This window comes from Lepidochelys kempii, chromosome 8, assembly GCF_965140265.1.
Source record: "Lepidochelys kempii isolate rLepKem1 chromosome 8, rLepKem1.hap2, whole genome shotgun sequence".
In the NCBI taxonomy this organism is placed as follows: domain Eukaryota; kingdom Metazoa; phylum Chordata; order Testudines; family Cheloniidae; genus Lepidochelys; species Lepidochelys kempii.
The window spans coordinates 36,760,341-36,785,519 of NC_133263.1; the positions used below are offsets into that span (position 1 = coordinate 36,760,341).

The 25,179-nt window shown below is 40.8% G+C and overlaps 1 protein-coding gene across 1 annotated transcript in view; it reads right to left on the bottom strand.

Annotated features, from left to right (window-relative positions):
• The window catches only part of PFDN1 (prefoldin subunit 1), a 60,329-nt gene that overhangs the window by 14,314 nt on the left and 20,836 nt on the right, over positions 1-25,179 (bottom strand). Inside the window, exon 3 of the mRNA XM_073356052.1 lies at positions 16,963-17,047. Within this exon, the coding sequence (XP_073212153.1) occupies positions 16,963-17,047 (85 nt within the window). The remainder of the gene's footprint in view (positions 1-16,962; positions 17,048-25,179) is intronic.

A 25,179-nucleotide genomic window follows, 5' to 3' on the forward strand; every position in this document is an offset into this window, starting at 1 on the left:
AGTTTGCCAGCTGCAGGAAGAAATGTTGGAGCTGTTCTACCTAAAACGTGTACTGATCCCAGTGTCCCACTTCCTCATCATGGACACAAGTAAACAATGTGTATTTTAAAATGGCTAAAGGTAAATGCATACATCAAGGAACAAAGAATGTAGGCCATACTTACAGGAGGGGGAACTCTATCCTGGGAAGCAGTGACTCTGAAAAAGACTTGGGGACCATGGTGGATAATCAGCTGAACATGTGCTCCCATTGTGACGCTGTGGCCAAAAGACCTAATGAGATCTTGGGATGCATAAACAAGGGAACCTTGAGTCAGAGTAGAGAGTTTTTTTACCTCTATTCTTGACACCGGTGTGACCGTTGCAGGAATACTGTGTCCAGTTCTGGTACCCACAATTTGGGAAGGATGTTAATAATTGGAGAGGATTCAGAGAAAAGCCACAAGAATGATTAAAGGATTGGAAAACATGGCTTATAGTGATAGACTCAAAGAGCTCAATTTATTTAGCTTTACAAAAAGAAGGTTAAGGAATTAATTGATTACAGTCTACAAGTGCCTACAAGGGGAATAAATATTTAATGATAGTCTCTTCAATCTAGCAGAGAAAGGTATAATGAGATCCAATGTCTGGAAGATAAAGCTAGATAACTTCAGACTGGAAATAAGGTGTAAATTTTTAACAGTGAGTAATTAACCACTGGAACAGAACCTTTTACCAAGGGTTCTGGTGGATTCTCCATCACTGACAATTTTTGAATCAAGATTTGATGTTTTTCTAAAAGATCTGGTCTAGGAATTATTTTGGGGAATTTCTGTAGCCTGTGTTATACAAAAGGTCAGATAAGATTATCACAATGGCCCCTTCTGGCCTTGGAATCTATGAATCTACCCAGCATTCACAGACCAGCTGACATGGTCCAGAGAGAATAAAATCAGGAGAAAGATTCTGCAGTATATGAAAACATCGGCTCTTGTTCTCTTTTTGCCCTGGATGGTATGTTTTCACAGTGCTGGCAACACAAAATACCAGTACCATAAGAGGAATTATTGTGAAACATAAATCATGCCTGTCGACAGGCACTGCCCCCATATTTGGAAACCTATTGCACACAACTGTCATTTCATTTGAACTACAAAATTTAATTAGAGGTGTTTGAGGGTGTAGATGAAGCCTTCCTCAGCTGTACGACAACTATTCCATGAACTTCTGCACCAAAACCTGATATGAACTACAACCTGAGAAAATTGACCTGTGCAGCGTCAGTGTGTGGCTGCAGAAATGTACTCTTTCTGGACTCAGCAGATCGATTACTGGTTAAACTAAACCTCTTGGCAAAACTCAACCTTTAGGCTGGGATTTTCAGAAGCTCAGCATTGACCTAGATGTGCTCCTGTTAACTACTGAGCAGAGTTAGGCCAAATGTTGAGTGCTTCTGAAAATCCCACCATGTCATCTGAATTTTTGCTTGAATATTTTCTGTGCAAAAGTCCTTTACAAAACAGAATCCTGCAAAATGTAATAAGTTCCTCAGTTCCATGCTTTGGCTCCTAATATATTACTACTGCTAAACCCAGTAATGCGGTCAGAACACTTCCTGTCAGAATGACCTTTTTAGAGAAAAACATTTTTTGCAAAGATTTGTATTACACTTTTCCTGCTTTTCAACTCTGCCCTCACATTCAGTGTCAAATGAAACCTTTTTTTATTCATTTTTTCCTAAGATTTCAAAGCCCAAATGTTTTTAAAAAAATCAGAGGCCAATAAGAAATATCCATTCTTCCTAACTCAGACCCTGCTGAACTTCTGGTTGCCTTACAGATATATGCAGAGAAGTGGCCAGACATTCACACAGTTACTTAGGGCTGATCTACCATAAAAAGTTACTTCAGCATAACTACGTCTCTCAGGGCTGTGATAAATCCATACCCCCGAAAGATGCAGTTATGCTGACCTAACCCCGGTACAGACAGTGCTAGGTCGATGGCCAGACTTCTTCCACTTAGTTACCACCTCTTGGGGAGGTGAATTAACTACAGTGACAGGAGAACCCTTCCTCTCACTGAAGTGAGTGTCTACAGTGAAGCACTGCAGCAGAACTGCTGCCGCATTTTAAGTGTAGGCTAACAATTAATTCGTAACTCCAGGCATAGTAAAGAGTGAGAGAGGGAAGACATGTGCCAAGAGGCAGTTATGGCAACCCCCTCGAATTCCTGAGAACCAAGGTGTGGTTTAACAATGCTGACTCAAGGCTCGGTCAGTTCTGGGCACAGGTAAGCGTTCTAGACAATATAAACAATTATTTCCTGTTCCCACCTGGGGCGGGGGTGGTGGGGGAGGAAACACAGATTAGCCCTGCAATAAACTGCATAGAGTAAGGGGCAATGAGGAGTGGCTGAATGGGCCACAGTGACTAAGAGGTGAGTACAGAGATAGTAGTCCCATGAGTAAGGATTTCCTATGTGAGTAATGCTATGCCAGGGAAAAAGCCCTGAGGAAGTTCTGGGCATTGCCTTGGATAGCATTTCACTATAAATTCCAAGCTGTCCTTTTAATGTGTTAATACTCTGTTTCCAAATTACAAGAACGATTCTGTAACGTAGCAACTTTGTGTAAAAGACATTTTCAATTTATTCATAAAAACAGATCCAGTCCTATCAGAGGAAATGGTAGTTGCTCCTCAGATACTACCATTTCCTCTAAGGAGATCCTGCAAAGCTAAACATCATATTTAAAAAAATGTGGCCAAAATTTTCAAACCTGGGTATCTAAATTTAGGCTCCTAACTCCGTACATAGATACCTAATTAGAAGCAGACTTTTTTGTTTCTACCTATTTCACATTCTAGTTCTCCTTCACTAGAACTGAAGACTGGTGTGCAAACAATGCAGAGATAGGTGATTCTTTTTAAAGGCTCTTTCCATTGGAATTTTTAAAAAACGATAGAAACATTTCAATTATAAAGTATATTTTTCACAAAAATCTAAATTCTGGGACAAATTTGACCAGAGACCATCCCTTCAAAAAGCTATCAGAATAATTTTAGATTAATTTATCAACACCTATGTCAATCATTTTCCTAGTTTCAAATCTACTACATGTTTATACACCTAAAAAAATAAAGACAGGAAAACCATCAAAGGTCCGAAAGACAAAAGATAACAGTGAAAATAAAAAACGGGGTGGAATTTCAAACTTCTGACTGCATGAAACTTTAGCCCCTTCTGGCCAACCTACATGTTTATACCATTTACAGCTCAACTGAAGGCTGGTTGAGTGAATTATTAAAATGATAATAATCAAGTAGCTATCTGCACAACTTGCAGGCCTTACAAAAATCACTATTATGAAGGTTTATTCCAAATGAAAGGCCTAACCCTGCAAAGACATACACACAAGTAAATGTATACATATTGGTTGTCCCACTGAATTCACAACGGCCAAAAACATGTAAATGTATAAAATAGCTGAAATTTTAGTCTAGATCTCATGACCTCCCAGGGGTAAGCCAGTGCCAGATCCTATTCGAAAGCTGGAAGTCACCTCTTTTAAATGATCTAATTCTCCTTTTTCTATCCCTGTTAGGTTTAAGGTCTAATTCCTGCCAGCCTGTTACTTGCATACCACTTACTATAAGCCATACTTCGCTGACAATTTTAAAAGCCCCCAGATACACTTTTCACCTGTGATCTGTGTTGGAGGCCAGAAGTGATCTAATGCATCAACCCCATCATAGCAGGGCATAGAAACTGACCTCCTGGCTGCATCATAATTACTATAGAGCAACTGATTCCCTTTCAGTTGCAAGGCTGTGATCATGCAGTAAGACTGCTCATCATTACATAGATCACAGGTAAAGCCACCTCTACCTCACTTGTCCTGCTCCTGCCATTACCTGGACAGAGTCAAAAACTGGAGTACATAAGCAGTAAAGAAATTAGTGCAGTATTAACTTTGTCCCATCTCTCACAGCACTAACTGGCATTAATCCAAATTTGTAAAGCAGCAACCAAATGACATAAATGCTCTTTGAGTAAAAAAAAGAATGTTTTTGCTCTTTGATTATTCTAGTTTCAGGGTACTCCATATCCTCCAGCTGGCTACAAAACTTTTTTTTTTTTTAAGCCAAGAAGGCAGCGAGGGGTAGGGGGTCTGGGGTTGTTGTGGCTGTGTTTTTTTGTTGGGCTTGGAGGTTTTTTTGGAGATGCTCCGAGTATTTTTCATTTTTAAATGGGAGACGAGAATGTGGGTTCCCTCTCCCCACTTTAAAAATCCTGATCTATGTGCTAAAATAAACTTCAGCTACTTTCTTCCTAAAAACCGGCAACTATATACAGGGTAGGTTCACACCAGCAGCTCTCCCTACATGTCCAGTGCGCTGCCCTTCCATAGAAGAACCTGCAGCAGTGGAGGCTTAGCAGGTGGCACCAGAGAGTAGTGGGTGAACAGCTGCAGGTTGTTATCACTGGGGAAAAGCTTCTTTATATAACTCCACCTATCCCCAAAGGAAGCACAGAAATGAGAGAGCAGGTTGTGGGGCTTCCACTCCCCATATGCATAGAACTGCGAATAAAGTAGGGCTGTCGATTAATCGCAGTTAACTAATGCGATTAACTCAAAAAAATTAAGTGCAATTAAACGCACTGTTAAACAACAGAATGAATACCAATTGAAATGTATTAAATATTTTGGATTTTTTCTACATTTTCAAATATATTGATTTCAATTACAACACAGAATGAAGTGTACAGTGCTCACTTTTTATTATTTTTTTTTACAAATATTTGCACTGTAAAAATGATAAAATAAATTATATTTTTCAATTTCTCATACAAGTACTGTAGTACAATCTCTATCCTGAAAGTGCAACTTACAAATGCAGGTTTTTTGTTACATAACTACACTCAAAAACAAAACAATGTAAAACAGCATGGATGCTTGTCCTCTGGAATGGTGGTTGAAGCATCAAGGGACATATGAATCTTTAGCACATCTGGCATGTAAATATCTTGCAACACCGGCTACAACAGTGCCATGCAAATGCCTGTTCGCACTTTCAGGTGACATCGTTAACAAGAAGCAAGCAGCATTAACTTCTGTAAATGTAAACAAACTTGTTTGTCTGAGCGATTGGCTGAACAAGAAGTAGTACTGATTAGACTTGAAGGCTCTAGAGTTTTATATTGTTTTGTTTTTGAATGCAGGTTTTTTTGGTACCTAATTCTACGTTTGTAAGTTCAACTTTCATGATAAAGAGATTGCACTGCAGTACTTGTATTAGGTAAACTGAAAAATACTATTACGTTTGGTTTTTACAGTGCAAATATTTGTGATCAAAAAAATAAATATAAATTGAGCACTGTACTCTTTGTATTCTGTGTTGTAACTGAAATCAATATATTTGAAAATGTAGAAAACATCCAAAAATATTTAAATAAATGGTATTCTATTATTATTTAACATTGCGATTAATTTTTTTAATCGCTTTACAGCGCTAGAATAAAGCAATTAAAGGGAAGGAGCCAGTGTAGTGCAATTCCCTTCCCATCCATGCAGCAGATGAGTGATGGGTTTTGGCTCTTCCCTCCAGTAGCTGCCACGCACAGTGTGAACAGATGTAGAGAGTAAACCCTAAAAGGGGCTGGCAGAGATTAGATAAAGACAGGGAGATCATATCTGTGCATTCGGCAATCTTTCTGTCAATGCCCAGCAGTGCCTCAGATGCACTTCAGGACACTTTCCTATGGAAGAATTTTAACAGGTCTCATGGGTGGACAGAATTCTGTTACCAATTTTTCTAATAACTTGAAAATGGAGCATCCACAGGATAGAAGCCTGCATCCATATTGGTAACAACAGCTGGGAGTTAGCAACGTGCATTGATGTAAAGAGCTCAGAGCAAGCCCAATTGCCAAAGACCAACACCAAGTTGGCTGGATGAACTCTGCAGGCACATGGAACAAGTTACACAGAGCTTTCACCAACTTCCTGAACCCTCCATGTGTTTGGCCATTCAGATACAATACAGATAACTCCAAAAGTCACATGAGGCCATTAAAGCCAAAGTAACACAGCCTTGACTGCCAAGCCTAGTACAGTTAGGAGAGGGTAGCTCCACTAAGGGCCAAACAAGTCCAGGCTTCATCAAGCCATGGAGAGGCTCAGCTGAGAATCTTAACAGCTTGGGAGGCCAGAAATTCTGTCCTGGAGCCTTCCACACCACCATCATAAATAGCAGACTTTGGGAAAGTCTGAAAACATTACAAGATTTTCCCAGAGTTCAAACAGCCAAAACTTGTATGCAGCCACTACACCAAGGCCCCCAGTGTTGCTCAAACTACAACTGAACTGGTGTTAGCAATGGTGGGAAACATTTGCAAGATGTCCATAATGCATCTCATGCCATAAGGTCAAGAGAGCGCTCAAGCAGACCAGCACTTACGGGCATACTTGGAGTAGTTTTTAAAAATGACAGCCTGCTTCTATGCTAAAAGGGAAAAACCACACAATCAAAATAAAATACATCTAGAGTAAAATACAGAGAGGCCAATTCTTGAGAGAATTCCCCTGACAGAAGAACAAACACGGACACTCATTCTCTCCCATTTATTTGAAAAAGACCACACACTCCAGACCACTGGCCTGCTCCATGAATCCACAATGGGATAAACAGCTTGTCAGTGGTAATTCATGGGATTAAGTGTGGTCCAGCTCAACACCAACATAACATTGTTACCTTCTGGTGGCTGTTTAGTGGCCTGTGAAATGAACTGAGGGTTCACAATAGTTTCTAGGCTTTCACATAATTAAACTACACTCACAATTGGCACACATGTTGACAGTCTCAGTATGGAAATCCAGGGACTGCCTAAAGCATGGAGAATGGGCTCCCTTCTCACTTCTGGAGGTGGTCCCTCAAGAGCAAAGTGGAGGCATAAATGCCTCCATTACTGCCTGGACTGTACTATTCTGGTAACAAAGAACTTCAGTCTCCAAGCCAATTTGGCACTTTTCACCAGCACTAAATTTACTATTTAATTAAAATAGCCTTATTCTCATGGAGTAGCCCTGGCAAATTGCAGAGTCTCCTTATCTGATTGATCAGTAGAAAGAAGATGCTGCTAGTATCTTACACCTGCAGTAAGGCCATCCTTTCATCCAAAGATCCTCTAACATAACGAACTCATACACCGTTTCTGTGAGGGATATATGATGCTTATTTTACAGAGGAGGAAGGTGAGGCATTGAGATATTGCTAGATTTCCAAGATCACAGACCATGTCCATGGCAAAGGCAGGAACAAAACTTCTGAGTCCTGACAGCCAGCCTCCCTAACTATTAGATCCCATTGCCACAGAACGACCCTTTCCTTTTTTTCTACCATAAAGGAGCCTTGCAAAGTTCAACTCACCCTCTTACTCAAGGAGACTATTTGATGGACAAGTAAAATATTTGTTTCTACATCATCATGGTAAAGGGTGAGCGAACAGATCTTTAGTCTGGGTTGGGACAATTTTACATGGCTTCTCAGAAGCCACATGACAAAGGTTCTGAATTAGAATGCAACCACTTGTTTATTTTCCTGTGGTTTTCCAGGATCTTAGTTTTTGCTGTTGACAGATACTGAAGATTTAGCCCTACAGGAGCAGTCAGCTTTCATCCTCTTGTACATGTGCATAGAGTATTAATGTTTGGGAAATGTGAGACACACAACAATGTTCTTGTCAGCACTTTAAAAAAAGAAATCCCATTCAACAAGAATGGAAGCGGGTTGCTTTTGCCCTTTCTATGAAGGAACTAAATTCAACAAGTGGCACAGAGTGGAGAAAGCTGCCACAGAGCAGCCTCCCCCTTATTTGTTATTTTTAGCAATTTAGTCTGACAACGCCTGACAACTAAACATGCCGAGAATAGCGGGAGGGAGGGGATTATCAGATACTACCAGTGAAAAAAACACAGCAATAATCACTTCCTCCACGCTGAAGGAAGAATCATTTTCCATGTCTTTATAACATAACAGAGTTTGGTCTTTTTAAAATGCCACATTTAAAAACAGAATCCATCTAGCCCTACAATGGAAACGGATAACATTTCCCGAAACAAAGCATTGTTCCACCCCAGCATATCATGTTTCCTTAAAAACAAGGGAAGAAAAACATTACTAGGTTTTTCTCCTAATACTGCACAAACGTTGCTGAGCTAAAAAGGGCCTGTGCTCATCCTTTTAGAATGCTTTCAAAATAGATTTCACACACACACCTAATATAGTTAAACATAACAAGAGAATTGATATCATCAAGGCTGGAAAAATCCAATTGCTACTGGTGAGTGGGAAGCTCCTCTTGCAAGTATGTGAGCACAGGGTATCAATCTCTGCAGAATTTAAGAGGTTGTGGGTTTTTTTATTGCCTTATGGTCCCTACCTTGCAAGCATATAAACACAAGCAGTCCCACTGACTTCAGTGGGACTATGTACAAGTGTAAAGTTAAGCACCTTAACTGTTTACAGGATTGGCCCCTGCAATGGCAAAGATCATTTTCAAATGTCCATTGAATGTAAAGTGCCATCTTTGAGGTTTTGCACATAGAGGTCTAGTTCCTCTGCAACTGCTCACAACTTTGCCATGCAATAGAGACACCTGAAACTCAATAGTTAAAAAGAATCACAGCAATTATATGATACTGCTACAGAGACAGCTAGGAGCAACATCAGACGAAGGCACTGGAACTATTCACGGGAAAGCAGGACCTACCATAATGAGGAGAGAGAGAAGTAGAATAGCAGAGACCTTTCTTTCTCCCACTCAATCCTCGCAGCAGTATGGAGGCTTTAGAGAGGCAAAAAAAAAAAAATCTCTTCTTTCTTTCCTGCAGGTCAAGGGGTTGGAGCGACCTTCAAGTTTAATCAGATATCTACTACCCAGGGGCAAATACTGGAGATGGATCTAGAAAACACAGTTCAAGAACAGCACCTTGGTACAAATCCCAGCTCACCCCAATTCTTGTTGTTTGTATCTAACCCTGTCTAATGGGTGTTTATGAATTTTTTGACAGCTGGGTATTATTCCACCATTTTTCAGCACCTTAAGAACTGCATAATTTTTCTTTATACAAATGAATTTCAAGAGGCTCCCTGCAGTGCCCCTAAAGGTGGCTTCCAATGCAGCTGAGTCTCAAAGCCATTTACAGGGCCAGCCTTGTTATTAATTCCATTTTGACTGAAGTTATTATAAAGGTAGGCAGTTTTATTTTTTACTCAAGACTGGCCAAAAATCCTTCAAAGTAACCTGCAATTTATTATTTTAACTGGGATTGTATCCATTGCTAATAAAAGAAAAAATAGGGCAAACAAGTCCTGAAAGAGAAAGTTGAGTTTTATATTGCAGGCTCAGTGTACAGCAGTTCACTATGGCAGTGTTGGGATTGTAAAAACATGCAGCTCAAGCCTCTGAAGAACACCAAGATAGTGATTTTCAGAAGTACTCAGCACCCAGCAGCTCCCACTGTGACACCTATGGCCAGATTTTCAAAAGAGCTCAATAACCAATGGGCACCCAACATACTGAAGACCTGGCCCGGCTTCCCAGGGCTGAACACTTAGGAAAGTTCTGCCCTACGTCAGCAGCATACATCTCATGCTGGCCTGATAACAGCTCTGCAACACTAATGTCTCACACAACAAACTCCCAACAATGCACTGGATCAGCCCCCTTGAGGGTGGGATTTCCAAAAGCACCTAGAGGAACTAGGCACCCAACTCCCAGACTGTCAATGGCAGTTGGGCACGCAGTTTCAAAAAGCACACTCAAAATGGGCACTATTTTTAGCATGCAGAGTGCTACCAAAAAGAAACACACCTCCAGGATTTTATAATTAATTATTAAGCGAGGCTAGGAGCACTGCCTATTATTAAGGTAACCCAACACTCAGTCAAGACTCTATTTTCAATTGCTTAAAAAACTTTGCAAACTTTGGACTGAAATTTTCCATGCCATGCCTCAGGCTTACTTGGGGGGGGGGGCACGCGGGGGCACACTGTAAAGCCAAATTAATTCAGCTATTTCCAATGTAATTGGAAATGGGTTGAGTTGGGTATCATTCCAAGCCCTTTCTCCCACAAACACAATGGTATCAAATATGACAAACATAGAACAACGATGTAAATATATATTTGAGAAAGTGTTAAAGTATAATTTTTAAAAAATGATTTTAAATATGCAGCTCTCACAAAGTTAAATTGTGGCCCTCAGCTGTGGGAGTGCATAGGCAGTGTCTAGGCAGCTGAGTGCAAAGACAGCATCTTTACTGAAGCACTGGAGCTGTGCCACTGTAGTGGAGATGGGGAGGCGGTAAAGAAAACAGCAGACATTGTGGAGGTAAATCCAACCTATCTACATTTAATAATCTAAAGGTGGGGATTTTTAACCTCACCATGTTTCTCTCAGTCTGATATTTTCTTTAGGATGATCTAGTGGAATCACTAAGATCACGTAAGTTTCACATTCTTTCCTCCCTGCATCACTGGTTGGTTTCAGGACCAGAGAAATTCTCTCCCAGCTACTCCTGTGATAAGTGATGTAACTTGGATTCAGGTGTTTCCCTGGAAATCCTCAGCTCACAGGAAGCATCAATGTAAGACTTCAACCTTTCTCACAAGGAATCCCATGGCACTCCTGGAACAGCCAGCTTGAAAGGTGGTTAATAGTGGATATGAATCTTCATTTTAAACAAACTGTAGAAGCTTTAGGGAACCTGGCCCCCATATCAACGGTTAAAAAGGAGAGAGCAATCCAACTGGCAGCCACTTTCCCTCTCCCACCAGTTACTGACATCAGTCACTGCTTTTGTTACAGTCAATTCAGTGCCAATAACTGTTGGCCAAAGGCAGCTGTAAGCTTCAAAGGACAAAAAACAACCATCAAGTGGACAGCTCTGAAGCTCTGCCTAAGAAGTAGAAGGTTATAATTTACGGGGAACTCCACCCATTCTGCTTAACCCAGCAATCTGAAAGTTCAGAAGGTTAAGAACCATTTCCCACCAGGAACAGATGGAGACATGCAGCTAAAGGTTATAGTTGCTGAAAACTGACCACAGTCTGGCAAGACTAGCAGCCTGGGAGCCTAACACTCAGTAAACAAAGGCCTATCAACCAGATTCCATTTGGTTTTAAACACTGGGACTGCATCTAACCAGGACGTTTACAGCTGCCTTTGCAGCTACACCTGTGCGATCAATGGTGAAATGTTTAGTGTGTGGTAAAAATGCCTGTGTCCGGTCTACACTAGAGCTTACTCATCTTAAAGCACTACTATTACCAAAGAGGTTAGTCTGAGAGCGTGTGTAATTTTGTGGGCAAGATAATAAGAGAAAGTTAAGGGAGGTGTCATTTGATTCATAGAAATCTACAGAACCATAATTTCAATGTGTCCCCCTCTGCAGCATGGAGGGAGAACTCGCTGCCCCCAGGTCCCCACTCCAGGGTCTCCAGTTGGCAGAAATGTTCATAATATGTCGTCACTGGAAATGGGTCAAGTTAGGGCTTTGGAATGTGACCTTTCTCCCACAACCCTAAAACAATGATGTAGATATACATTTGAGAAAGTGTTAAAGTATAGTTTTAAAAAATGATTTTTAAATATAGGCATGTCAAACACGCAGCCCCTACAAAGTTAAATTGTGGCCCTCAACTGACAGCACTGTGTTATCAGTTAATGCCCAGAACATATCTGATTAATTTATTTTAATGTTACAGATTACTATAATGGAAGGAGCGCTTCAAATTGATTTGTCATCATCGGCAAAAAAGAAAAGGTTCAGTGGTACTGATTATTAGCTTGGTTTATTATGACAAAAGAGTTGTAATGAGGCACTGGTTAAGACATCAGCATGCAGCCAGAAATTACTGGAATCCATCCGCAAACAGTACACAGGTAGTTATATCATTATGTAACATATATATGATGTATGTTATTACAATCCCAAAGTAATTTAATACAAAAATCCTTGTTTTTTACTTTGGTCTTGATCATTTTTAGAAGTCTATGGCGAGAAGAAAAATACCAACTAGTAGTTGAATCTTTAAGCATACCCCTGCAGAGGACCTGTTAAATACAACTGTTAGGATACAGATATTCAGGCCTGTCTGTAAAGGCCTATACTCTAAGAATTTAGGTGTATTCTTATCATCACTTGGCTAATTATAGAGGTATAAAAGAAAGAATCAAAATCACTGTCTGCTGGTGTAAGAGCCTTCTCTTACTGTGACAGTCTGAGGCCCTGTTCTTAGGCTAAGGCCTTTGGCTAAGCAGCAGAGGCAGCCATAAGCTGGGAAGCGAACAGTCACATCCTCACATTCCAAACTAGTCACATTGAAATAAGGTGCTATTGGACTGTTAGGCACTATCAGGACAGGATTGTATTCCTATCACCACCAGAGAAAGGGAAGTGCCTAGAAAATGTAAAAGGAAACTTAGTTTGATAGCATCCTGTCTGGCAAGAACTCACTTATCAATAGCTGGGATGTGAAATCCTCACTTCTGTATTGTCTTGTCATTATAGTTCCCACTTTGCTATTGTTTGTCTGTATAATCTCTGTCTGGTTCTGTGATTGTTCCTGTCTGCTGTATAATTAATTTTGCTGGGTGTAAACTAATTAAGGTGGTGGGATGTAATTGGTTACATAATCATGTTACAATATGTTAGGATTGCTTAGTTAAATTTCAGAAAAATGATTGGTTAAGGTATAGCTAAGCTGAACTCAAGTTTTACTATATAATCTGTAGTCAATGAGGAAGTGAGTGGGTGGGTGTGTGGGGGGGGTGGGAACAGGGAATAGGGGTAAGGAAACTGGAATCATGTTTTGCTAAAGGGGGACATGGGAACAGGGAATGGGAGTAAGGAAGTTGGAATCATGTTTTGCTAAGGGCAGAAATGGGAACAGGGACACAGGTGTAACGTTCTGTGGTGTCAGAGCTGGGAAGGAGGACACTAAGGAAGGAAACTGGAATCATGCTTGCTGGAAGTTCACCCCAATAAACATCGAATTGTTTGCACCTTTGGACTTCAGGTATTGTTGCTCTCTGTTCATGCGAGAAGGACCAGGGAAGTAAGTGGGTGAAGGAAAAAGCCCCCTAACAACAACCCTCAGTTGCAACTTGCATGCTATAAGAAGCGCACCCAAAAAATGAATTTGGCAAGGTTGGAGGGGAAGTACATTGAGCATTAAGAAAAAGTCAAAGATTTTGGGACAGGTGCCAACTGTGGGTGAGACTTGCCTTATACTAGTTCCCATGGCATGCATTTAGAGAACACCTGCTTCTTCTGTGGTAAGCTGGAAGCCCGAAGGCATCCATTAAGTAGAGTTTCAACACATGAAAAACTGTATGCAGCAGTCACTCTTAGTGAGAATGCTGCTCTTTCCTTGACAACCCAGAACTCTAACAAATTTCAAATGAAACATTAACTGTGCTTAGAATGACTTCCCCAGAAGTAACCAAGCACCATTTAAACTCATTAGGTGCTGTTAAATACCAAGAAGGAGCAATTTTAAAGCTACAGGTGAGCTTAATCGCACTGGCTCCCCATATCAGAGCTCATTAATATTATGACAAAAGCAGTCTTCAGTGATGAGATAGCTAAAGATGTCACTCAAATGGATACTCTGGGTCATGATTTGCATGAAGCCTCAAAACCCAAAGAATTATCCAAGGGTTATCAATCTATGGGATCTCATTAAGAAAAACTCATTAATGGTGTGCTCAAATGCAAAGAGGGAAGTCAGAGTGAAGCTGGCAGAGACTATTATAAAGCTAACTGCAGACAGGTTGTTGCTCATCAACTGGTCAAGTCCAGATCTCAGCAGGACGATCATCTATGAGAAACTTTGGGGGAAGTATGAGTTCTCCATGATCAATGTTCGTATATGATGGAACCACCCATATGTGCCAGGCAAAAAACAAACTAATGCACATCTTGCATGGTCTTCCTATGCCAGCACCTACTGACAACATGACCAGTACCTTATGCCAGCAGAGGCCTTTCAGGATAGCAACCATAGATGATATGGCTAAGGTACAAACTGTCAAGAAACTAGAAACTGTTAACACCTGCCAAGATTTGGCTGAACACTTCATTATGTGGCTACGAAGAAAATACTGGATCTATGACAGAATCCATCTCACACTTGACAAGTATGTAGGAGAATCAATTAAAAATATTACCAGAAAGAAGAGACTCCATTGTACTGCACTTGTCAAATATAAAATCACTGACTCCACGAACATCCCCAGTGCCACAGTGAAGAAGTTACTGTCTCATACTCACACAAAGGATGAGTTAACTGCATACCTTGTGGGAAAAATGCTCCAGCATGTGAAGAATTGCTCAAAGAATTTCATCGGTGTACGGTATAATGAAGCTGCTGCCTCACAGTGGTCAGTGGAGTTTCTTCATAGTTCCTATGAGGAAGCTGACTCTAAAATTATCTTGCATGCCATCAATGTCACAGAGAGAGGTGCTACTAAACTTCAGATTTTTCCACAAGACTCGGATGTTCCAGTGTTCTTTGTCAGACGCTCCCCAAGACTTCCACCAGATGCTGTTTTTGTGCCTGCTGCTGTGGTACAGCATCACGGTATATACCTCAGAGATGTGTTCCTATCACTTGAACCATTAAAAACCACACAAAGTCAGCTGGAAAGACCAAATTATCTTACTGGAAGGCATTTGATTCAGCCTCTGAAGATCCTGAACTTGCCCTGAAGGTGGTCAGAACAGCTGAGACAGTCATTGACGAACTCATAATTGCACTGGAGGTGTTCCTATGCCCAGTTTACCATTTGAAGATCAACATTACGACACTTGCAAAGGCATGCAAGCGTATGTTTTCCAAGACGCAAATGGAGAAAAATTGCCACCAACAAGGGATGCATTTTTACCTGCTATCAAGAGGACAAATTATCAAGCAATGGAATGGCTTCAGGTTCAGAAAGTGCATTCAAATCAACCCTTTAATAACTGTTGAAGCAGCACGGGGATTCGTGAACATCACTGACATTGGGTTTCATCACTGACTGTCCCAGCCATGAGGTCAACCCAAGCACCTCGGCTCAGAAACGACAGCTGTAATTTGCAAGTGCATCTTTCACGTTATTCATGGAGAGAGAATTTTCTATAAATACAGTGTTAATGTTTTTCTCCAGAGTATAGGACAGCACTGTCCAGCTACACTGCCCTGGACTTCACAACTAAATAGGCACAGTCCCAGCTTGATCAGACCTGGCAACCCACACTTGCTAACGTCCAAAATGTAGTTAAAATGTTATCTTGCCTCATACATTAGCACAGCTGCCCCCATAGGCATATCTGTTCTCTCCTTTCCGCTGAAAACTGAGACCGTTAAAAACAGATTTTCAATGGTTAGGATATCTCCCTCACGGTGGATCCTACTTTTATTAGGATACTGTGATAACAAAAACATATCCCCACATTAAAGAGTTTGTCATGATGCTGTTATGGTTGCAGGCACATCTCTGTAGTTGGAGTGTGTATTACATTTCAAGATTATAGTTAAAACACCACAAACATGAACAGCAGATACCAAGGAAATGCAAGCTTAAGGTTGTCCTATTCAAACACAACACCCAAAACTACTTTAAATCTGCCTCATCCTATCATCCGTTCTTTGAATAAAAACGCCTTTCACCACATTAAATCCTCAGTCTTTAAAATGAAAAACTCCTAAAAATGGCACATTCTTACTCTTCAGATCTGCTCCCTGTGTCTATTCAGAATCATATTGAAGTACTTTATTGAACAAAATACAAGAACCTGATTTTCAAAAGTAACAAACACATACCACTTTCGTTGTGTTTAATGGGAGTTGGGGTTGCTCAACATCTCTGAAAATCAGGCCATACGTTTAAGACTTTTTTTTTGGTACACCTTTTAGGGCTATATAAGGCAGAATAGACTAACACTTGTCATATCTCTCTCTCACTTCATCAGCAGAACTGTTAACTAAGTTCTGCATGCAGATTATTTACTGCTAGAGATGCAAAAGACAGATGCTATCTTATCTTTCTGATTCTAGGTTGCACTTTCAGGGCAAACAGAAGAAAAGCCCCTTTCTATTTACCTACTGATCTGTAGTCACTGAGTAAATATAGAACTCCACAGTGCCACTTTTCAGAGTAAAACTGCACTTTAAGCACTTCACATCGCTATTCCTTGATGCAAGCACACATGCACACACACACGCGCCTGCCCTGCTTTCCCTATTGTTAATTCCTTCTCCAAAGCTCACACTAACATATCAGACTGTTTGGTCAACTTATCATTTGCTTCCCCAAACACATTCCTAGAGGGTTATTTTGTTTTGTTTTTAAGTTCTTTGCTCAAGATACTAAGGGGCAGGGTTTCATATTATTCACATATTAGGGACATTTAAAAAAAAGACATAATGGTAACACTTTTGGTGCATTTCTATTTGTGTCCCTCTGAAGAATTAAATGTAATGAGCAAAGCAAATGAACCTGGTTTGTATCCCCTGGACATTGGTCAAGATTAAATGGATACAATGTCCCATTTCAGCAATTTGAACTTGCAAAAGGACATTAACTGAAATTACTGTGCATTTCCTATATATTTCTGTATCTCTCAACTACTCAAAGTAGGTAATATGTCTAAATCATATTCATTACTTCTAGACTAGAAAGGTATATTCCTATCAGGAGGGTCAGCAGGATATGTATTGCTAATATTACTACCATGACAGCTGCTGCATTCTACCCAAGAGATAGCAATGTTTCAGCAGTGGATAGGAGTTCTAGTGTTTTAAGATCCTTTAGTATGAAAAGCACTATATAAATATACTATATATGTAAGGGATGCAACAAAGACTATCATGTTGAGTTTTTTTTAAGGTCCTACTTTCAATATCACCTTAATTCACCTAAAACTTACCTCAAGTTCTTTAATTTTCTCTTCTGCTATTTTTTGTTTTTCTAAGAGTTGGCTGTGAATTACTCCCTTGGACTGAAGGATAAACCTACAAGTGAGAAAGAAAAGAAAAGTCAGGCACATTTACTATGGTCGCAGAGAGCTAAACTACATCAACCAAATGTTACTCACTCTCATCCTGTGCTCTGTAAGGAGAGACTGCAGAGAGATTCATTTACAGCACAATAAAAGATAATGGAATTGATTACTCAATGGGCTGAAAAAATGGAGGTGATTAGCTAGTGAAAGTGGCCCAGACTTCACTCAATTCAAGACAAACTAAACACTTAAAATGGAGTAAAGGTTGACGCCAAACTTTTCTGCCCCATGCGCTGTTACCAGCCTTCTGGATGGTCTTAACATTTAGAGAAGACACTTGTATTGCACAGCTTGCAGATGAAATACTGAAGATTTGAACCACAGAACATGTTACATAACTGTTCATGCATACAAATGGCTCATACTCTGGCACCACGCTAACCTTTAGGTTTCCATGCAAGTCCCATAATTTCGTTATCTCAGTTTAAGAGTTTGGATACAGAGATACACTAGATCTGTATTTCATGACTGTAGTAGGGTGGTTACCCGCTCCTGCCCTGTGGGGCTTGAGAGCCAGGGCTGAGGGCAAGAAAGGCTAGGCTGATTGGGGAAATGGCTGCAGCTGGGCCACATCCCAATCAGGCCACGGCTGGGCCTATAAAGGGACTGACTGCTAGGCTGAAGCTTAGCCAGTCTCTCTCTGCGTTCAGAGAGAGAGAGGGGGGCCTGGCTGCAGGGACCTGAGGGAGAACCTAGATTGGAGCAGGGCTGAGGGGGAAAGGCCAGGGGAGCTCCGGCCTGGAAACCCCCAGGCTGCGAGGTCTAGGTTAGGGCCTATTGGGTACTGGGGTTGCCAGGGGGCAGCCCACAGGTAGACAGAGGCAGCAGGTCCAAACCCCCTCGCCTGTGATGAGTGACTGATACACTGCAGTCTGCCCCGGGGAGCGGGGCTAAGCGATGACTGGCAGTAGCCAAGACTGAGGCAAGGTGGGGGTAGTGGGTGGGGGTTCCCCGGGGAGGGGAGACCCTCAGAGATTGTTGGGGTTTACTGCCAAGGGGCAGCACCCCAGTGGGAGGAGGCATCGGGTTCTGGGAGGGACTGGGGCCGGCGGTAAGGCGGATCACCAGACAGCAGAGGGCGCTCCAGAGCCTGACAAGCTAATTCCCAAGGACAACCAGCAGGCGACGCAGCTGGGCGAGTCCAGCTCTATTACAATGACGCTGGGATATTTCATGGCAGATGGAATCTTTGCTTGAAAAGGGAAAAGAGACTGTCTTCAGTAGGCTATGTATCTAATCATGAATCATTACAGGATTTCTTCCATGGATTGTTTATGCCTGGAATATGACTGACCTCTATGGTTAAGATTAGATCTGGCAAAAATTCTGGAATTTCCATTTCTGTGGGAAATTCTGCCATTTCAAAAAAGTTTTCATTCTGATTCAGAACAAAAACTTGAAATTTCAGTTTCCCACAGAAAAGAAATTCTGAAATTATTTGTTTAAAAAAAAAAAAAAATTTCAGTTCCATTTTTCTAAATGAAACAGAGCAGCTGCCGCCACCTCCCAGGCTGCCTTCCATTCCTGGGGATGCCCTGGGATTCAGGTGAGCTCCCCACCACAGAGCAAGGATCCTAAAGCCCTGAGAGCCATGGCTCCAGCCAGAGCCTGATCTCAGGGCAGTCCACATGGCAAGGTTGCTCATGAGCCATAGACCGTTGAAGCTCTGAGGTCACTGGCCTCAGGACAGTTGTCACGGAGGGGTCTTCCAGAGCCAGAGGAACCCTACCTGTGTTTTGTCAGAAGTTCACTGAACCCAACACATTTCTGATAAATATTTCAGGTTCAATGAATTGGCATTTTCCAATTAACCTTGTCCCCGATCAGCTCTAGTTAAGAGTCAGGTATTAATATTTTGGTGGTCACAGAAGACATGAACCTGCGTAATGGCTGGGATAAGGCAAATCCTGGTGGTTCTCACTATGGAGACAGATTTATGCTTGTTTGGGTGCCCTTAACTGTGCTTTAACAGTTTCCATTGTTTAGGGTTTCAGAGTAACAGCCATGTTAGTCTGTATTCGCAAAAAGAAAAGGAGTACTTGTGGCACCTTAGAGACTAACCAATTTATTTGAGCATGAGCTTTCGTGAGCTACAGCTCACTTCATCGGATGCATACCGTGGAAACTGCAGCAGACTTTATATATACACAGAGAATATGAAACAATACCTCCTCCCACCCCACTGTCCTGCTGGTAATAGCTTATCTAAAGTGATCATCAGGTGGGCCATTTCCAGCACAAATCCAGGTTTTCTCACCCTCCACCCCCACACACAAATTCACTCTCCTGCTGGTGATAGCCCATCCAAAGTGACAACTCTTTACACAATGTGCATGATAATCAAGTTGGGCTATTTCCTGCACAAATCCAGGTTTTCTCACATCCCCCCACCCCCATACACACACAAACTCACTCTCCTTTGTTTAGGGCTTGTTTATTTGTTTAAAGTGAACTTTGAATTCCAATGCTATCTAAAGTTCAGTTTTGTTGCATTCATATTTTTTTAAACTGAAGCTGCAGTAACGAGTATCTATTTCTTCTTTTTCTCCATTTACAATCAAGTTATGAAGATAAGTTTAAAGATGAAAGTAACAGCAAGCTTGTACAGCCATCATAAGAAAGCTGCCCCCAAACTGCTCAGAGCAGCGTTCTGAGTAATCACACGGCTCAAGGCTACTCTCAGAATATGACAGATAACTTGCAAAGAGGTAAAGGCTAACTGAGTTCAAGTAAATTTTAGGAACCTTACATAGCTTTCTTCATCCCCTCCTCTCACACACAAGGAATGCACAAGCAACAGATTAGCCTCTTCCCTACTTAGAAAATCACCCCAGAAGGATTAAAAGGAGCCTCCACAGCTCATACCATTGTGTTCAAGGTCTCTCCCGGGCTAACTAGTGTCTGGGACCATGTCTTCATGCCAAGTGACAAGTGATCAAGTTGAACAGCTAAAAGGAATAGCTTTAGACTGGGCAGTGCCAGACTACATGCCTCTTCTGCACAGAAGTTTGAATTCAATGTGCAGCATAATCTCCCATGACAAATGGATATTATTAACACATTTATTCAGGGCCTGGAAGATGAACAGAAATGAGGATCCTCCTGCACAGCTTGAAAAACGTACCCAACACCAGCTGCCTGAGGATTAAGCCTGGGTGAACAATACCTGGTGCCATCACAGCCCTGCAATTTATAACAACAGAAGAGTTGGGTGCTGCATTTAATTTTAACATGTTGCCAATTCATGCTCTCCTTAATGTGGTTCTCACACTTTACAGTGCTTTCCTTGATTTTGTTACACATTCTTTTCCTTCCTGGCTTCACTCTACTTTCTCTCTCTTATAATTCACATGGTAGCTCTTCTATGTAGTTTTCAATGTCTCTCCTCACTTTGTCCCTTTTCTCTCCAATCATTTTGTGCGACGCTTCTCCTTGGTATCATCTTCGCTACCCCAAAATTCCTCTTTTAATATCTTTCTCTTTTTATTTACTACATCCCCTCAATTTCTCCCTCTCTCCACCTACCAGCCTCAACCCCTCCACCACCTGTTCAGACACTGGTAACCTTTTCAGGCCTTAACACTCAATAGCCAGGTGCCTAAACTAAAAGGAAGGTTCTGTCTCTCTGGGTGCAGTGTCCCTGTGAGAAGCCACATCCACCCGTGTACCCTCAGGGAAAGGGAAGGTCACTGCATTTGCATCAGGTGCAGCCCTGGATCCTAAGGGGCACCATTTCTCATAGCCTCCAGCTATCAGGTTTTGATAAATATAAAGCTCTCTCACACATCCTTTGGACAGTTGGAAGAGAAAGGGAGCATTACCCCGGCTTCTTTCCTATGCTAAGCTCTTTGAGGCAGGGACTCTTTTTGTTCTGTGTTTGTACAGCACCTATCATAGCAAGATCTTTGTCCATGCAGCTCCTAGGCACTGCTGCAATACATATAAATCATTCCTCTCTCGCACCCGAAAGCATCATGGCTACTGTAACGGTGATGGTGGTTGTGTGTTGGGGGGAGAGGTGGCTCCACTTCCCTAATTTTTTTGGGAGGGTGGAGGGGGTGGGGTGGACCACAACTGTGAACAGCTGCAGTACCTACTCATTTGATGTACATAGCTTTCCAAAGTTGGAGTAGTTCAAACTGACCATCTTCTCTGTTCCAGTGCTGCCCACTGTGTTCTAAATATGGAACAGTGAAAACTGACAAGATTCTGGTCAATTTTCACTGCACTGCAATTTGGACAATCTCTGAGCAGCAGCACTGAAGTTGTCCATGCAGACTTATGAAGACTACACAGCATCAGTTTACACTTGGTTTACTCTGGAAGATCTTTGCAGCTGTAAGGGCTTAAGGATTGATTGTTTGTTGGTTAAACGAAAGCTTAGATTCTGCAGCTGTCAACACCATTCAACTGAGAAATATCCTCCCTGGTGCCTTTCCTCAAACAAAAGCTTAAGAATGTACACTGATAGCAGCCAAAGACCCAAATTTTCAAATTGAAATCTTAAAGCTAGAAAATTACATCTACATTTATCCACCTAAGTGGCCTGACTTTCAGAGGTACCAAACCCTCAAACAACTGGGTTACTGATGATGTAGGTGCCTAATTTGGGGCATTCAATTTCAAAAATGTTGGCCAATGTTTTCACCCAACTGAGGAAAAGTGTACCATTTATCTGAGCCACCAGAGAAAACAGGGAGGCCTACTCCATGCAGTCACATAAACAGCATTAGAGTAATTTAGCAATTAGTAAATTAGTAATTTTGGCCCAGATTTTGCCATTTCAATTAATCCAGCTAAACACTTAGCTAGAATGTTCATTGTTGAGTAGGAGAGAAATTAGGCAAGAATGTTTTTGTGCAGTACCTACAGTAGCGGGTTACACCGAATTGTATTGCTGAGAAACATATAGGTATTACATTTTGACATTTTAAGTAATGTCAAAGAAACCTAGAAAGTACACTAGATACTTTGGGGGTTGGTCCTGCTCCTGAGGTCCCTTCCAACTCTGATATTCTATGATTCTATGCTTTCTTTAGTGTGTATACAAAAGAAATTAGCTAAACATGTTAATTCAGTGCAGAGTATATGAAGAAGCTGAATAGCTGGTGACACTGCAGGGACTAGAATATTTAGAGTGTTCACTTTCACCTAGCATACAATATAATGTTTTGGGGTGTTTAAAAAGCAAGGGGCAGATTCTCAGCTGGTGTAATTTAAGTTAATGGACCTATGACAGTATATAAATGACAGGAAAAACAAAGCCAGCAGGGCCCAGTTGCCTCCTTCGGAAGTGTGAAATTGAACTTGTGAGATTAACCTAACTGATATGAGCTAGATAGGGTAAAAAGGCACTGAGCAAGCTTCCACCACACCCACCTCTAGTTTCCGCAAGTGAAGTTCCACCACTCAAGAGTTATTAATTGTAATTATGATGACTGGTATGTGCCAATGTGTGCACGTTGTTGTACAAGACAAACACCATGGCAATCCCTGCTCCAGAAAGCTTTTTACCTAGACATGGATCCATTAGGGATTGGGATAAGGCCAAACTCACTTCACATGCTTCTTTCTTCAGAAGCAAAGCTTTCTACTTCTGATTACCCATAGAACCTTCAGAGCAAAAACCAATACACTCTGCAGCCAAACAGCATGAAACCACCACCCAGAAAGTTGTGAATTTTCCCTTTTCAGCTTAATTAGCTGTTAACTTTAAAGTCTAATAACTTTCACAGCTGCTCCTCATACAAGAAATATCCATATCTCATGTAGTAGGATAGATTCCTCAAGTACTGATGTTCCATTCATTTGAAAGGACAGTCCATTTAAAATAAGGTTACAAGTTTTTAATAGAAAAACAGCTAAATGTTCTTTTGATGATTTGCATACATAAAAGACTTCCTAAGGTCCCTAAAAATGTGTAAAAATGAGAAGTAGGGAGCCAGCTAGAATATATTAGGCTCTTCTGGTGCCATGTGAGAGATTCTGTGGATTGTTCAACAAAATCTGGGATGCCAGCAGCACAAGTGGCTCTTTATTACAGTGAGTGAGTATTTCTCCGAGAGAGAGAGAATGAATGAGTCTGAGACTCCTCATGACTGCTGGCTCTAAAGACATAAAACGTATTGTAGGAACAAAAAAGTAACAGTATTACCAAGGACAAGCAGAAAGAAAAAACACCCCAGAAAATCTTTCACAAATTCCCCCACTGATTTCTATATTCCTCCCAATAACCCTCTGTTAATCCCAAAGCAGGATTTTTGTTTCTTTGAAACAGGGTGGAGGCTATATATTCCCCTTAGAAACCCAGCTGTTTGTTTCCTTCAGAGTTCCCTCCATTTCCAGATGTGAAATTTCTAGCATATGTCTTTCCATTATTTAAATCGGTACAGATAATTTTATGCCCCTCCCACTCCAACATGGTCTGCAGGATGTAGCTACTCATCAGTAATCCTATAAACTCTGTGGGCCCCTTTGTCACTCTCACATACTGGCGCAAACACCCACATACGGATGTTCACACTGAACATTTAATTCAATAACCCACAGTTTGTTTGTGCCAGGTGTGACAATGCTGCTCGTGGGAGCCAGCTGAGATCACTCAATTAGGGTGAACTGCAAACAAAACAGGGCAGACAAACCCCAAAAGCTGGTGGATATTCCAATATTTAGATTTACTAAGCCAGCACAAAACAGCTCCTGTATCACCTCACTGGTTACTCAGAAGTCCAAACAACGCAGTTCCCTTAAAGTGCTCCATCCAGATACACATGATGATGATGATGATTGAAAATCCCATCATATAAAAGAAAAGATTCTTCCAATCCCAAAGAATCAGCCACACACCCAGGTCCAATTATAACTTAGATCTTACCCAAAATACATGCTTATATATATATATATATATATATATATATATATATATATATATATATATATATATATATATATATATATATATATATACACACATACACACACACACACACACACAAGAATATAGCCAATTCTTATTAACTAAGCTAAAATTTATTTAAAAAGAAAAGAGAGTTTTGGTTAAAAGATCAATATACATACAGACTTGAGTTCAATTCTTGAGGTTTAGATACATCATAGAGATGAGCTTGTAGTTGCCAAAAGCCCTTTTAGAAATAGTCCATAGGTTATAGTCCAATGTCCATATTCAGGGTGACTCCAGTCAGTGACTGGGGATCTCAATCCTTATGGCTTAAGATTTCCCCCTCTTGAAACCCAAAGCAGATCTGAGATGAAGAAGGATCACGGCCCAAGATTTTTATACATTTCCTGCAACCTTTTGGCCTGAGAAAACAATAGGCTTAATTTTCCTTCTTCCAAACACCATGGCAATTAGCACAGGATAATTTATCCATTAAACAGTTCAGATACAGGTTACCACAACCTTCAAAAGAGACATATAGATAATAATACTGTTTCACACAAGTGTCTTCCTAAATGTTAATATTCCTTTTTTGATCTTTGAATCAAAGCTATAGCAATAGACAAGACTTGTTTGCTTACATCACAAGACCTGAACAAACATCTACTCTTCTATCTCTAACAATGCAAACTTGCATTTCAAAGCTCTATCATTTACATATCTTCCTAACAGTCTTTAAAGTTTGGCCATGGGTCAGGTCAGTCTGAGTTAATTAATTCTTTCTAGCCCTGTCACCTTTCAATGAGATATTATATGACTGATAATGTCACACCAGGATTTACTATTTGACTTACAAAACAGTATTACATTGTAAAATATTTAAACTCTTGCTGAATGAGTTTATGGGGATACTTGTTCACTAATCAATGCAGAGTATACATTTTATGGCACACAAGTTATGCTGGACTGTGATGACACCTGTACATAAGTTTGCCTAACACTTTCCATTAGGAGCCCCTGATTTCAGTTGTTTATAATTTTGCCAATCTTTAACCATTCAGGCTGAAATTTTTCATGCCTCAGGCAGAATTTTTTTTTTTATTTTGAATTCAGTAGAAATTATTCAAGCTATTTCTGAGAATCAGATAAGGGAGGAAATAAGTAATTCTGCCAATGTTAAAAGT